Source organism: Pteronotus mesoamericanus, unplaced genomic scaffold (assembly GCF_021234165.1).
Source record: "Pteronotus mesoamericanus isolate MK-2021 breed Mesoamerican mustached bat unplaced genomic scaffold, CSHL_Meso_final contig_657, whole genome shotgun sequence".
Taxonomy (NCBI): Eukaryota; Metazoa; Chordata; class Mammalia; order Chiroptera; family Mormoopidae; genus Pteronotus; species Pteronotus mesoamericanus.
Genome location: NW_026555229.1, coordinates 13,745,379 through 13,759,579, shown reverse-complemented (window position 1 = coordinate 13,759,579; position 14,201 = coordinate 13,745,379). Strand labels below are relative to the sequence as shown.

At 46.5% G+C, this 14,201-nt stretch overlaps 1 protein-coding gene across 23 annotated transcripts in view; it reads right to left on the bottom strand.

Moving 5' to 3' along the window:
- TCF7L2 (transcription factor 7 like 2) overlaps nt 1-14,201 on the bottom strand; it is a 189,335-nt gene that overhangs the window by 14,548 nt on the left and 160,586 nt on the right. For 12 of the 23 annotated variants that reach the window (XM_054581526.1, XM_054581529.1, XM_054581532.1 and 9 more), the window contains 5 exons: nt 10,621-10,753; nt 8,405-8,507; nt 6,312-6,398; nt 1,061-1,186; nt 332-491 (listed from right to left, as the gene is read on the bottom strand). In XM_054581526.1, the coding sequence (XP_054437501.1) occupies nt 332-491; nt 1,061-1,186; nt 6,312-6,398; nt 8,405-8,507; nt 10,621-10,753 (609 nt within the window). Of the gene's footprint in view, nt 1-331; nt 492-1,060; nt 1,202-6,311; nt 6,399-8,404; nt 8,508-10,620; nt 10,754-14,201 lie in introns of all 23 variants that reach the window. The other 11 variants (XM_054581530.1, XM_054581525.1, XM_054581527.1 and 8 more) reach the window with 1 other exon arrangement.

Sequence of the window (14,201 nt, the reverse complement as noted above, 5' to 3'; positions counted from 1 at the left end):
TCAGAAATTGCACAAGCTGCAGGTACTGACAGTGCGAGGGCCCTCGTGCTAACAGGAGCGCTCAGACAAAAACTTACATTGTCGTCTGTGTCATTCCACCAAATCTGCCCTCTCTGGGGGTGGGGCAAGATTACAGCTGTGGCTGTTTTTCTGAATGTCATCTGAACGCGGAGTGACTCCTCCTGACTCCAGGAAGGCCACAGAGGGAGTCCGCGTGTGACTGAAGGAAAAGGACTCTCCAAACAAATGGGGACAGGGACATTTTGCCACCCCACCCGCTGCACCCTCGTCCATGCTCCCCTCTTCTCCCAGCGAAGAGGGAACCACCTACCCTTCGCCCCAGGATCTGGTTGATGGCCGCGCTCTCTTTCAACGTGCACTCGGCGACGACCTTTGCTCTCATTTCCTTCATATACAACATGAACGCATTAAGAGGTTTCTTTATGTGCGGCTTCTTCTTTTCTTCTTCCTTTTTGGAGTCCTGATGTTTTCTGGATGTGGACAAAACAGACAGACACAACCCAGTGAACAATCTCGAGGTCCAACTTCCTCCACAGCACAGAGCCCACCTCACTGGTTCCTCAACACCCAAACCCAGCAGCTTTAAATGAAAAACATGCTTCCACTTTTGGTCTTCTCCATCCTGAAAAATGAATCAAAAACAGCCAGGGAGGGGCTGGGGGAACAGAGAGATTTTGTAATCACTTGCTTGAGTTTCACAAATGTACCATTTTCCCAGGCTGGAGAGGAAAGCACCCGTGGCCGCTTCCACCTGGGCCGGCATCTCATGCTTAGAGGACAGAGCTCCCAAAGCGCCGGGATGGGGTCAGGGAAAGGGTCATGGTGGCAAATCCCAGGCCAGACACGAACACACAAAAGGAGTTCTCTTCCACCCTGCCCCGTGCACTTTCTCTCTTCCTGTACGAGTCTAGAGCCCACACAAGCTAGGTGTCTTCCGGAACCCCACGCAGCCTGCCAACCTTGGGCAGAGCCACTGGACCCACAGCCACAGGCCGCACACAGCGGTGGAGGAGAAGGCGATCAAAAGAGCCACACTTACGAGCTGTGGAGTGAGCCGACGTCACTCTGGGAGGATTCCTGTTTGACTGTTGGCGTGACTATGGCCGGGTGGGGGATGCCAGTCGTGTGGAGAGTATGATGAGGTGGGACCATATGGGGAGGGAACCTAGAAGACAGAAAGCTGTGTAAATCGTCAGAATCAAAATGAATGAATGGGGAGGGATGTCTACACACAACTAAAACACAAAAACACAAAACAAAAACAGCACATAACACTCACATGAAAGCAACCCAAGGCATATGAAACCTGTCAGCATTAATTAGTGATAAATTAAACATAATGATGATTTTCATAATGTCATTAAAGCCAATCTTCCCCTTCATTATTGTTACTGACATGAGACATTATGATTTTTAACGTCTTTAGCAAAAGACATATTTAAAGTGATGTCCTTGGGCGGAAAAGCAGGCTTGGATGACTCGCTGGAATCACACGGCCACTTGTTTTTAGAGGTATTATTTGTGGCATCTAAGAAGACAATTTCCTAAGTCCTAATCAGCGCCAGAATGAAAGGTGAAACCTTTTGTTGTGTATTGACAGCTAAATAAAATATTAATGTCGCTGAAGTATACACACATTCTTGACAATGCTGCACAGGCCTCATTAGGCCTCATTCTGCTGATGGGAGAGCAATACAATTTTTATTTTTATTTTGCTGCTGTGCCCCATCGTTTTAACAGGCATGGGAGTGAATGAGGCAGAAAGATGGAGAAAAACCAAGTATCTCCTATCTGGTTCTCATCATAGCTCATGGACACTTTAAGTTTGTATTTTCTTACAGAAAGATCCAAATGAAAGCACTATTTTACACACACACACACACACACACACACACATACACACACACACCCCTTAGAATTCTGATTTCTATGCTCTTCCTTGCTCAAAATTCTAGGATTCCTGAATTATTTTTACTTAATATATAACCTATGCATGAATCTTTGAAATGATCATTAAAAATGTAAGTGAAGACAATAAAGCTTGTGTTGTCTCTTCTAATGCTGTTTATTTTCAGGAAAGTCCTTTGAAACGCTATTTACACCCTAAGATGGCAACTCTCAACAATGCAAAATAGCCAGCACGTAAAGAGCTAATTTCAAAATATTCATGGCCCATCTGCAAACTGACAACCGAGTCCGTCAAAGAGCTTTCACATTTTCTGACATGCCTGGAGTCACCATGACTTGTGCTGGGTCAGCAGAACCACCCTTCCAAAGGGGAAATATAGTCAGTTCTCACACTCATTGTTAGTTCCTTAGACTTTAGGCAAAACAACATGTACCGAAATCAGTTTCCCCATCGGCTAATTGATATGAGAGAGAGGTTCCTATGGCTTCTCATCAATGTTATAACACAATGGCACTTAGACAAAATGCTCCTTGAGAACCTGCTCTATACTATTGTAAAATAGGGGAAGGGGCACAAAGTGCAGAACCCCGAAAGAAAACAAAAAGAGCAACCTTCCGGCTCCAACTTGCCAAGGCCACGCAACCGAAAAGAGTGGGCGCTGTTCCGGGGAGGGGGAACCCAGATCAAGCAACTGTGGCCTTCTTAATAAATCCCAACCAAAACAGTCCCACGTACCATCCAAGGAATGACAGCCCGCTCTTTATCAGGCCGATTCTGGTGAGAGGTGCTAAGAGGGTTCATCATGACAGCTATTTCAAAAGGATCCTATAGTGATTTACCAGGTTCTTTCCACATATAAAGATGCAAACAGTTTCCATTTAACCAAAATAGTATGACAAATGTTAAGTTGAAAACTGATGAAAAATTAAAGCACCGAGTGTTCTGTACAGATCAAAAGAGAAAATGAGACAAGTGGCACGGGCCCAGAACCCCAGAAATTCCACCCCAATATGGCCTGCTCTTGCCTCTGCCCTATGTAAGTCAGTATCAAAGTCTGGTATGAATGCCATGATTTAGTAAAAATCGTGCCAGTCCTTTTAGGGTTTAAAAAAGAAAAGAAGAAAAGGAAAAAAACACCCTATGGGGGGGCGGGGGGAGAGACTATGAATGAATGTAAGAATAAGAGAGAAAATAACCAAACCACCTACACCCACTTCCCCCAGAGAAAATGGAAAGCAAGCCCTTGGGAGGCACTTGGACTCCCCACGTGCACTCTGTTCCTTCCCAACACTCGAAGGCCTCTGAAGAAACCTAAATTAAGAGTATGTTCTTGGAATCCCTTGGGTGAAGCGGTGGTGCAGAGGCAGATTTTACTGTGAATTTTCAAGGCTTAACATTCTTCAAATATATATGTTCCTTTCCTGCTGAATGAGAATATGTGTACAGACTTATTTGGGGGGGGGGGAGCAAGATAAAAACATGTGTGTGTGTGTGTGCATGTGCATGTATGTGCGCATGCATGTGTGTCAAATACCATAAGGAGACACCAGTTGGAGTACATTTTGGAGCAGAGAAAAATTTCCAGGGCAGCCGTGAAGAATGAACACTTTCAAATTCACGTACCTATATACACTCCTATATCTGAAAGAATGTATAGCAGAGAAAGAGTCTCTGTGTGGGTGGGGGGAGTGTGGGGGGGAGGGGCACACTATATGCATACCTTCCTTTAGAAATTCCTTTATGCAGACAACTGTTTCATGAAATGCAATAAACACCCTAAAAATTCTAAGCAGCTCATTACATACCCCCGTCTGCTTTTATGGCTCCAAGCCAGAATCTTAACTTGTTAAGGACAACTAATTTTTTGTTTCTGGCTGTCTCAGGGGCTTCTCTCTTACTCACTCTCACTTTACTTCACTGTTGACACGTTTCTGTTAACTGGATGTCATCTCCTGGCCTTGATTTTATGCACAAGCAGTAGGATGCATTTTCCTGTGCAACAATCCAGCTTTGAGTTGCATTAGGTTTGTCATTATTCTCTCATTTTCCCCCTTGCACTTGTAACATTTCATCTCTTCCTGCCTTATTTTTTGTGAGCCACGGTGCACCCACATTATGGTTTATACATGATCTCTCTCCCTTTGAAGTCGGCAGATTTCAGAGCCCGCTCTCGTCAGGAGAAGAGCCTTGCGCCAATTTAGCAGGCTGAGGGCCCGGAGCTCCAACATCTCAATCTAAAGGGGGTCACAGGGTGGCACAAGTGAGTGTCAGCAAGAGCTGTTTAATTGCCAATCTAGGCTTCTCCATGGTGTTTAAAGTATAATGACCCATCACTTAATTCTGAGAAGTCCTGGCCCCGCTGCTGAATAGAATGAATATCAAAGGGTGTTCTGGAACAGGGCAAGCTGCCTACATTTCCTATAACTGCCATAAGTATAATAGACCTATACTTCTGTCGCCCCATTACCACAATAATGTATTTAATTTGCTGTATACGCTTTTTAACTAGCTACCTTTCATAAGGCCTACCTGGGGAATCGTCGCCCCCCTCCCCCGCTGTACCCGGAGCCCCTAACCTTTCCTCCCCCTCTTCCCTTCCTTTCCTCCACCCCCATCTGCCCACCAATAAATCATCCACTAACCTCCTAATGATAATTCAATCAATAAGCTTAACCCCAATCCCTATCCTACTATTACTTTACCACTTTTAACCCCTAGAATGCACCGAATAAACAAACATGAAAAGCAATCAGGTACATTATATAAATGCTGGATGGAGGGAGGATAAGCTGTGATTGTAGGCTGCTCAGAAACAGCCTTTCTCCTGGGAGACTGGCCATTCGTTCCCATGCTTTCTGAGGTTGTGATGACATTATTTAATGAACACATTCTCCCTCTCCTCGCTGGGGAAGAGAATACACAAGGATTCTCCTGCCTAACCAAGGCTGGTGCGGATTTGGAACCTGGCATGATCTATCACATGTGAGAGACAGGTCTTGATAATCGCCTCGTATCTGTAGCATAATTAGAGATGTTACATAATCTACAGTTGGCTTTTCTTAACGAATGTGATTCTTGCTCTTCCTGCAACCCAAATTGCTGTTTTGTAAGTAGGAGAAGAAGCACGTTGTTCTGCCTTTCCAGCCCTCCCTGTGGTCTCGGGTTCCCGTGTTGGCTACAGAGGTTGGGGGAAGAGGCTGGGGTCGGCATCTACGCCAGCATCTTTGCCGTGTAATGCATGCTAATTGAATTATGTGCCATCATCAAAATGGATTAGTTGTTGCAGCCCATCAGGAAAGTCTAAACCTCCACCGATTTAATTAACTTGACTGAAAATCAGATGAACAGAAAATAAAACTATCATTAGGAGCAATTAGTAACTACTTAAACAGACTGCTGCCAACCAGTTTGTAAATAAACTAGCAGTCGCTGAAAAATTAGCCAGAATTAATTAGAGGGAAGAAAAGGGGAGCGTGGGATTAGAAAGATCCAGGTACAAACATCACATGTGTGTGCATGCTGTGTATGTATTTATATGCCAAAGATATATGAATGTTTACACACACATGCCCTTTTTCAACTTTCACAGATCTAAAACTGCACAGGCCAACATGGAAACCACCAGCTGCATGTGGCTACTGAGTACTTGAAAAATGGCCAGCTCAAAACGAGATGTGTTGTAAGCAGAAAATATTCATCAGATTTCAAAAACTATGCACAAAAAAAGAATGTAAAATCTCATTGACAGTTGCTTTACAAGGACAGCAGCATGTGAGAATGATAATATTTGACTATACTGGACTGAATCAAATATAATCATTGAAAATCATTTCACCTGCCTTTTTCTTTTTTTTTAACCACTTGTTCAATACGGCTACTACAAAACTTAAAATTCCACGTAAGACTCACCTTATATTTCTATTGGCCTGTGCTACTTTAGAGAGGGGTGTCCTTTCTTATCGACTCTGAAGCACCTGAGCTTTGAGAAGACCAATAACCTTTCCTCAAACTCTTCTTTGTGTAACAGTAAAAAGTATCTCCACCCTTTCCTTCCTTACCCAGTATAGAGCAACAGAGAAACAACACTTTAAAAAGCTCCGCATATTTCAACTCCTTCTTCCTGATTTCTTAAACTCTTATAAAAAACAATAGTGTTCAATTGGCTGACTCAAAAATCCAACCTCAAAATTTCGCCATCACCTGCTTGGGAAGTTCAGACTAATTTTCCAGTATTTTCTAGGAGGAAAGCCTAACACAAGATGGGTCTTACACCATGAGAACCTCACATCGTAGCCATCCCTGGATGGCCTGGCAGCACCAAGAGACCTTCCTGAGAAGTCACCCCCGGCCCCGGCTGAAGGCCGCAGTCCCTGGAACTCACCTGGACATGGACGCGTTGACGGTCAGAGCTGTGGGGTAGGGGTGGCGGAACCCCCCTGTCGTGATTGGGTACACTGGCTGACCTTGCCTGCGAAGAAGGGGGTACAAAATGAGAGACTGCCACCAAGGGTGGGGGTGGGGAAAAGGAAAAGAAGAAAAAGGAGAAGTTCTCTCTGCACAGTAAGCTTTATTCTCATTTGATCAGAACAAAAATCTTGGGGATTGTACAGGAAGGATCAAAGGGAAGAAACACAGAACAATTTGAATGCCATAAATCTGATAGGAATGGCTAATTAAATTTTATAACCTCTGCTTATGTCAATAGAGACCCTCTCCCCAAGCTGAAACTAGGTGTTTTGTTGTAATAATTAAAGGCGAAGTCTCGCTTGCTTTAATGGAGCCATCACACTAATTGAGGGCTACACATCCAAAGGAAAACAATAATGAATGTAAATTTATACCAAAATAAAGTACAGTGAATCAAAGGACTTCAGTTGCGCTTTGGGCCTCTTTCGGTATTTAGATCTCGGTGAGAAAACATTAAATTAACAGAGCTTAATTTGTAGCCTTTTGTCAAATTAACAAGTGTTGACAAGAGTTACCGGGGGGAGAGTCCCCAAGAAGAATTGTGGGTAACCAATAGACAATCACACCTCATTACAATAATTAAAAAATACAGCAACATGCAAAATAGCATCCTCATGAAAGACACACAACTTTTTCTGACAGAGCATTGTCGGAGTTGGCTATTCCTTTTTATCTAGCCTTCAAATATCTCCCCATCAGCTGAACCGGGCAAGTGATGACTGAGAACTATTCAAGGAATGGCCCCATCCACTGAAGAAGAAATGGAAGACAAGACATGGTCCATGTCCACCTTCCCAAATAAAATTAAGAAGAAAACAATGAACAGAAACTACACTCTGGGATGGTATTTACTATAGCTACTACATAATACAAGCTGTTTTTTCAAAACTTGAGAAATACAGGGAGAACGAGGGTAGAGGGTCAGGGGTGGGAACCACTCCAAAATTCTACCTTCTTTAAGGCTGTGAAAGGCCATCTTCCCAAGACCCAACCTTGAATATTTTACCAGGATTTACTCCTGTTGAGATTCAACAAATTGTCCTGTGTTTTTTAAACAGTAGGGATCACATGCACATCACATAAACATGCAGAAATATATATGCAAAACATACAATCGCAAAACATGCATTGCATGCATACACGTATGCACTTGTGAGCATGTGCGCGCACACGCGCACGTACACACACACACACAGTAGGCTTACGCATTAAAGGCCTTTCTACTCTGATTTTAAAATGCACTTTTTAAAGTTGTCTGAAAAAGGTCAATGGGTGGTACTATAAAAGCAAGACAGGGTGACAGGAAGACAAACTGTCACAGGCAGTTTGATGATCTGGGCGCTGCGGGGGAGCTGGGGCTGCCATCAGGCAGGCCCCACAGGCTGGGGTGAGACCCTAGCTGCCCCACTCCCACCTCTCATAATTTGGTGAAGCATTTAGCATACAGAATCTCAGAGAGCTGCTGCTGAAGCAACATGGAGCTTCCCAAGAAACAAAACCTTCCACTCTCGGTGTCAGCCTTGAGGGTCATGGTCACGATGGGGTTAGGGATGTGGGGCGTGTGAGAGTCTAACCCCTACTCCCACCCCTGGTTTTGAAATCCTGTTGTGCCTGTTGCCAGTCAGCTGCTGCCTCAGTCCAATGATAGGACTCCAGTTGGGGCTGCTACCAGCAGAAGAGCCATGATCAGCTTCATGGGATATAAGCCCTCCGTGCCTTCTACGATTCCCAAAGCACCGTAAGGGCACCTCTGTTCACAGAAATGAACCTACAGCCTTGAGAACCACGGGCTCAGAATGCTAAGTATCAATACCCCTCTTCCTACACAATCCATCAAATGAATACTGACCGGCTCTCTCCCCCACAGGACACCTCAACAAGCTCCCTCCCTATGCCCGCACTGCCCTCCCTGTCTTCTGAAACACGCACACACGCACACGCAGAGAAGAAATAATACGCATGCCCATGTAAGAAACAAAAAGAAAATTAAAAAATGGAACTCCTTACTGTGGTACTAACCATCCTAGCGGATGGGGGATTTGTCCTACGGTGCCGGGCGATAGTGGGTAATACGGAGATATATCTGGAGGATGTGGAGGCCGTGGGATTCCTGCAAGAAGCAACAGCATTTTAGGTACAAAAGAGAGAGATTAAGGAAAGGGAAAACTATCAGGAAATGGGGATAAAAAAAGAATGAAGGGAGACATCTCATCTGGAATCCTAGCTTGAGGTTCCTTCCATGATTATAAGCATTAAGAGTTGTTGGTAAAGTCTCCTCTCATTATCCCTCTACCCTGGTTTGAAAAGTTGGTTTAGCATTCTAGATGGATCAATGTACTAGGTAAACGCAGACAGACTCAGAAATGCCATCTTGGATATTTCTGTCTCATGTGACTGGTGTGATTTAAAAAAAAAAAGTTTGTTTTTTTTAAAATCTAAAGGGCGTGGCACAATAGTGGGTGATCAAGTAACATTAATTCCTTTTGCCCTCACAATTTGTCCCTCCACTCATTTTAATTCGAATGACTTACTTGCATGAGTGTTGCTCTGGTTTCCGACATATTTTTTGAGTTACGGCTTTTGACGTCTTTCAAAAAGGTTCACTCCTCTAGAATGTCCCCATCCCAGCCTAGAACACTAGCTCTTGGGGAACCTCACCCAAGGCCATGGCATCTTATCCAAGGAAAAACCTGAACTGAACAGACGGGAGGTGCTGGAGGCCTGGTACACTCAGTTCAAGACATGAATTCTCTAAAGGACAGAGTCACCGGTGTGAGTGAACCCCACCTGCTGACTAGGTACGGCTGAGCCACGGGGGGCTCAGGGCCTCCACAGGCACTCGGGGCTGAATCCTGAGGGTGTGCGCCGTAGGAGCACTTCCGCGTCCCACGGGGGAACATCCTGTGAGCAAGTCTCAGAAAGCGAGGGCGCTGGGAGCAGCTTCGACACTGAGGAGCTGGTCTCCGCAGCGGAAGTGGGAAGCCACAGGAATAATATTTCAGAAATCAAACAGCATTGAAGGGAATGAGAACTGAGTTCGTGGATGAAAACTATTTCATTTTTTTTTTAAATTCATTCAGGAAGCTTTTAATCTGTAAATTAAGTCTCCCTGGGTGACATTTTCATGCAGACATTGCTTTCTCTCTATTACAAAAACCAAACGGATTAGCTGGGCTTGGACCCTACACCAAGCCATTCGCACACTTGAAAGAATGTTCGCTGAGGAAAAGTAAACAGTCCACAGACGTTAATCATATGTTTTACGATAACCATTTAAAAGCTATTCCCTGTACTACCATTATTTAAATGAGACGTTGATGCTGCCATTCACTCCTGCAGCCCAAGCAGGAGGGCCGCCTCCAGCCCAGCAAGCCAAGCCGGACCCCACCGGCGCGAAGGGCGCCAGCGGCTGCTGCAAACCAGCTAATGCGGTCTTCATTCGGGGGCAGCAAAGGCCGCCCAAACAGGCAGTCTGCCTCCGCCCAGCCCCGAACAATGCCCGCTGACAAAGTGACAAAAATGGCCATGTAAAATCCATCCTTCTAATTAACTAGCTGGGAAGAGAAGCCCCAGCCAGCAAGATACACTGTGGCCTGGCAGCCCTCCCGAGCCTGGCCCTCCACGGGCTGTGGCTTCATATCTCGCTGGGGGCTCTCGCTCTCCCCTTGGGGAAAAAGAGGGATGGAAAACAAGGCTGAAGGATAAGATGGAATCTCCTGCCAGAGATCCTATCGGTTGCGCTAAAGAAACACTGGGGTTCGGTTTTCACATCCGCAAAATGGGCTGGACAATACCCAGGATAATACAGGGGAGAAAGAACCCAAATCCATCAGCACAGAGAACGTGGAGCCCAGCAACGTGGTTTCTTGAGACTGCACAAAAGTCATGATCAAGGGACTGGATGGAGCCCCTTGCCACGCCAACGAGCTCAGGAGGGAGCCCATGAGATGCGTCCAGAACTGTTACTGCCTCCAAGTCTGTTTGAGGCCCGGTTCCCAAAACAGCCCCCAGCCCAGGGACCTGGAGCTCTGGAGAGATCTTCAGCACTACAAATGGCCTTCCCAGGACAGAGAAAACCAGTCCCTCAGCCAGCTCCTGCCTCCCCTAAGAACTGCCTTCTCTACTCCCAGGAGAGGAACTGGGTCCCTTCCCCACAGCCCCCAGCCGCCTCCACCCCATTACCCCTCCCCAGAAGGCCCTCTTGGCACCCAGCACACGCCTACCTGTTTTGGGGTCTACGTCAGCTGGTAAGTGTGGAGGTGGGTTTCCTGGGGTGAAGTGTTCATTGCTGTACGTGATAAGAGGCGTGAGAGGGTGGACATGGTGAGGGTGCTGCACCACGGGCACTTTGTTCGACTGTGGGGAGGAGAGGAACAGAGAGAGGCAACGTCAAGCCAGGTCCCCCGTGGCACGGGGCCCGCGGGTTCCCCTGCCCACACCCTCCCACCTGCACTTTGTAAGATGCACTCAATTCCGCCCACAGCTCTGTCCCCAATCCATGCATTCAAAATAACAGACAGTTGGGAGACGGCTCTCTGTGCAGGTATGCTTCAGTTTTTATCTCCGCCGCCCCATCACAGAGCCCAAGAGTTTGCACTTTTCCCACCAGCAGGTAAACCGGAAGCGGACACTCTCCTCTCCCAGGCACACTGCGTTCCTGAGTTCCTGCATGTGGTGGTGGGGTCAGGGGGCAGGGGATCTCCTACCCCAGGGCCCCACCAGAGGGACCTTCAGGAGGCAGGCTGGCTTCACAGGGGACTGGCTAGGGAAACCTTCAGTTACAAGAAAACTGGCAGGGCCTAAATCCCACCCGCCTGGCCTCCTGATCCCTTCCCGCCCCTTCCAACCAGGGAGCAAGCAATAGTCCTTTACAGGGAGCAAGGATGAAAAGTCCCACTCCCGGCCTGGGTGGGAGTGTGAACTTTACCAGAAAGCTCTACGCTGCCAGGCAAGCACCTGAATATTTTATGCAGATTACATCAGCCCTGATTCATTAGGAATTTCATTAGGAAGTCATCAGGGAAATCTAATAAATTAACTGGATGATGATGAATTGGGCTAATAAAAGATACGCATTTTAGAAATGGGCAGTTCTAGAAAACCAAAGTACAGGCATTTTTAGGTTTGGGAACAGTGGATGGGGGAGAGAAGCAGGGGGAAAAAAAGAAAAGCATTTTAAAGATTTTTCTAGTTGCCATGACCAAACCTTCCCAAATTAGTCTCATGTCCTTTGCCCTCCCCACTCTCAGCCCACCCCTCCCCCTTCCACTACGTGATGCTGTAACTTAGCCCAGCAAGATCACAAAGAAAAAAATTAAGCTGAAACAAGCGAACTACTGGGCCATTTACTGAGAGTAATCCAATTGCAAAAAACCCTATTCCCAATAGAGGATTTTCACTAAAATCCTACAACAGGGACATTTAACCAGATTAGGTACCAGGGAAGATAAAGAGGCTAGTATTAGATGATGAATGGATTAGAGTCAAGTTTCATTTCAGATCGTGTCTTCATTTCCTTTTATTACTTTTAGGAAGGCACAACTTGCATTAACATCAAGGAAAAGGCACTGCCTTAAAAGAAAAGGGGCGAAGTGCCAGTGCCGCTCACTAGCGCCTCTCGGGTTCAGGGACCACCAAGTGGTTAGTTCTCCACACATTTTTCCTCTTAGCCTTTCTGTTTTTTAATAGGTGATGAAGGGGTGTGACATAGAAAGCACATTTCCTACTAGAGATACTGCGGGAAAGGCATCTTTAAAGGGTGCTTCTAACTTTTTCATGAGTATGTTTGAGAAGAAAAATATGGCCTTCTTGATGTTCCAGGAAGAAAAAAAACACACACAGAAAAAGAGGCCAACACCTCCAACAGCCTGCTTTAATGGCACCTATAAACAACTGGACTCTTGAGGAGAAAGAGGCTAGCTAGTTGCTCAGAGACTTGTGAGTTATCAGGGTGCAACCAAAGCACTGAAATTAAACACACCAGGGCAGAAAGAGCTGTGGACGCGGTAGCGGCCTCAGTCAGCAGCATGAAGGTCTGGACGGGCCACAGCCCGAGGTCGTGGATGTGCACTGAGGATTCCCTTGGGGGACCACTTCTGTTCAGGACAGCTTGAAAAGTAACCAACAAGTAAGTGCCCGTTGTGTGCTGGGGTGGAGAGGGAAAAGAGAAAGGGAGAGCGAGGGAGAGAAAGAGACAGACGTAGTCACATGGAGTGGAGACCGTCAAGAGGAAAGGAAAGTGACTGCCACTGCCTTCCAGAAGTTTTCTATTTGGTCAGAAAGATACACACCCACTGAAAAGAAAGCAAGGAGGCCAGTGGCAGACGGTTTCAAGTTAAGTGGAGGAAAACTGTGGGACCAGAGGGAAGAACCACAGACAGCCCGCGAGGGAAGACGGCCACCTAGAGGATGAAGGGCTTCAGGGAATGGACTGCCACACACAATGGAAGGAGCCAGGGTGTGAATCCAGGAGTGGGTAGAAGGGCAGTGAAATTTGCAAGTCTCAACCCTGGCCAAGTCAAGGATCTCTCAGGATGCTTATCACCAATTCCAGTCCCTGACCCTAGGACGTCTCGGTACAGACCTGAGGGTGGAGGCCCGGACTGAGGACCCACGTACCTTGGGTCTGCCAGCCGAGTTCAGCCAAGACCCCTTGGCCAGAAAGCCAGGCAGACATAGACAAGCACAAAGGTTATGAGAGACCTGGGTCCTAATCATCAACCAAGTCCTACTCTGTGAGAGGACCCATGGAGAGAGCCCAACACAAACCCACCCCAAGGTAAGCACAGGAATGATGGTTTATTATCACTATTACTGTTACCGTTAGGGAGAAGCTGCCAATTTTATGGTTTTGTCTGCAGTACAAAAATGCATATTCCATGGTTGTCTTTCAAGCAAGACTAACAGGAAAAGAGAGGCAAACCTTTCTCTGCTTGTCCTGCAAACGGCAGTTGGCCAATGCTGGAGTTAATCAGGTAGATCCAGAATCTAAAAATTAATTCTCCCTTTCTCTTAGAGAGATATATGAAGGTGACTCCAGTAAAAGCTGGGCACCTGTCCTGGCTGCCATTGCCCTCAGTTTACTTTGCACACCTGAGCCTAGCCAGCTCGTGTTTTTTCCCCTTCTCAGCCAAAACGTTATATAGCATGGGGATAGAGAGAAAGGAATTTAAAGTTTTAACTGGTGCCTTTAGGAGGGAACACAGCCATGGTTCTCTCTTCTGATCACGACCGCATGCCAGGCAGGTCATCATGAAACAATACAGCCACAAGTCTCTCCAGGTTGAGAGCTTCCCAAGCAAAGCAGAAACGCAGGAATAGATGCAACCACCAGGGTCTAACTGCTGCTCCCGCTGGACCTGCCTGTACCTGGGTTGCTTTTCATAACAGCAGGATGTCTTCTTGAAAATGCCCATGTCTCTCTAGCTTCAGAACCCCACAGTCTGTTCTTCCTATGTTGCACTACGCCCATTACTAGGGTTACATATGTACCTTTCCTGGCCCTACTGTAGCTTAGTTCCTTAAGGGCTGTGTTTTCTAGAACTCTGTATCCCTCGTCATGCCCAGCCTGTGGGAGTGATGAGCACAATCTCATAAGTTGCGTAAGAACCATCAAGTTGCAACTGCAAGTATTACAGGAAGAGAAGACAGAGCCAACTTCACAGATCCATTTCAGCCAGTGCCAGTGCCCTTTACATGGAGTTTATGCAGAATTGCAGAACAGAGCTACGTGAGGGGTTGGGAGGTGGCGGGGCGGGCGGGCGGGGAGCGGGGGCGCCCTTCGGAAACCATCCAGTCTAATACC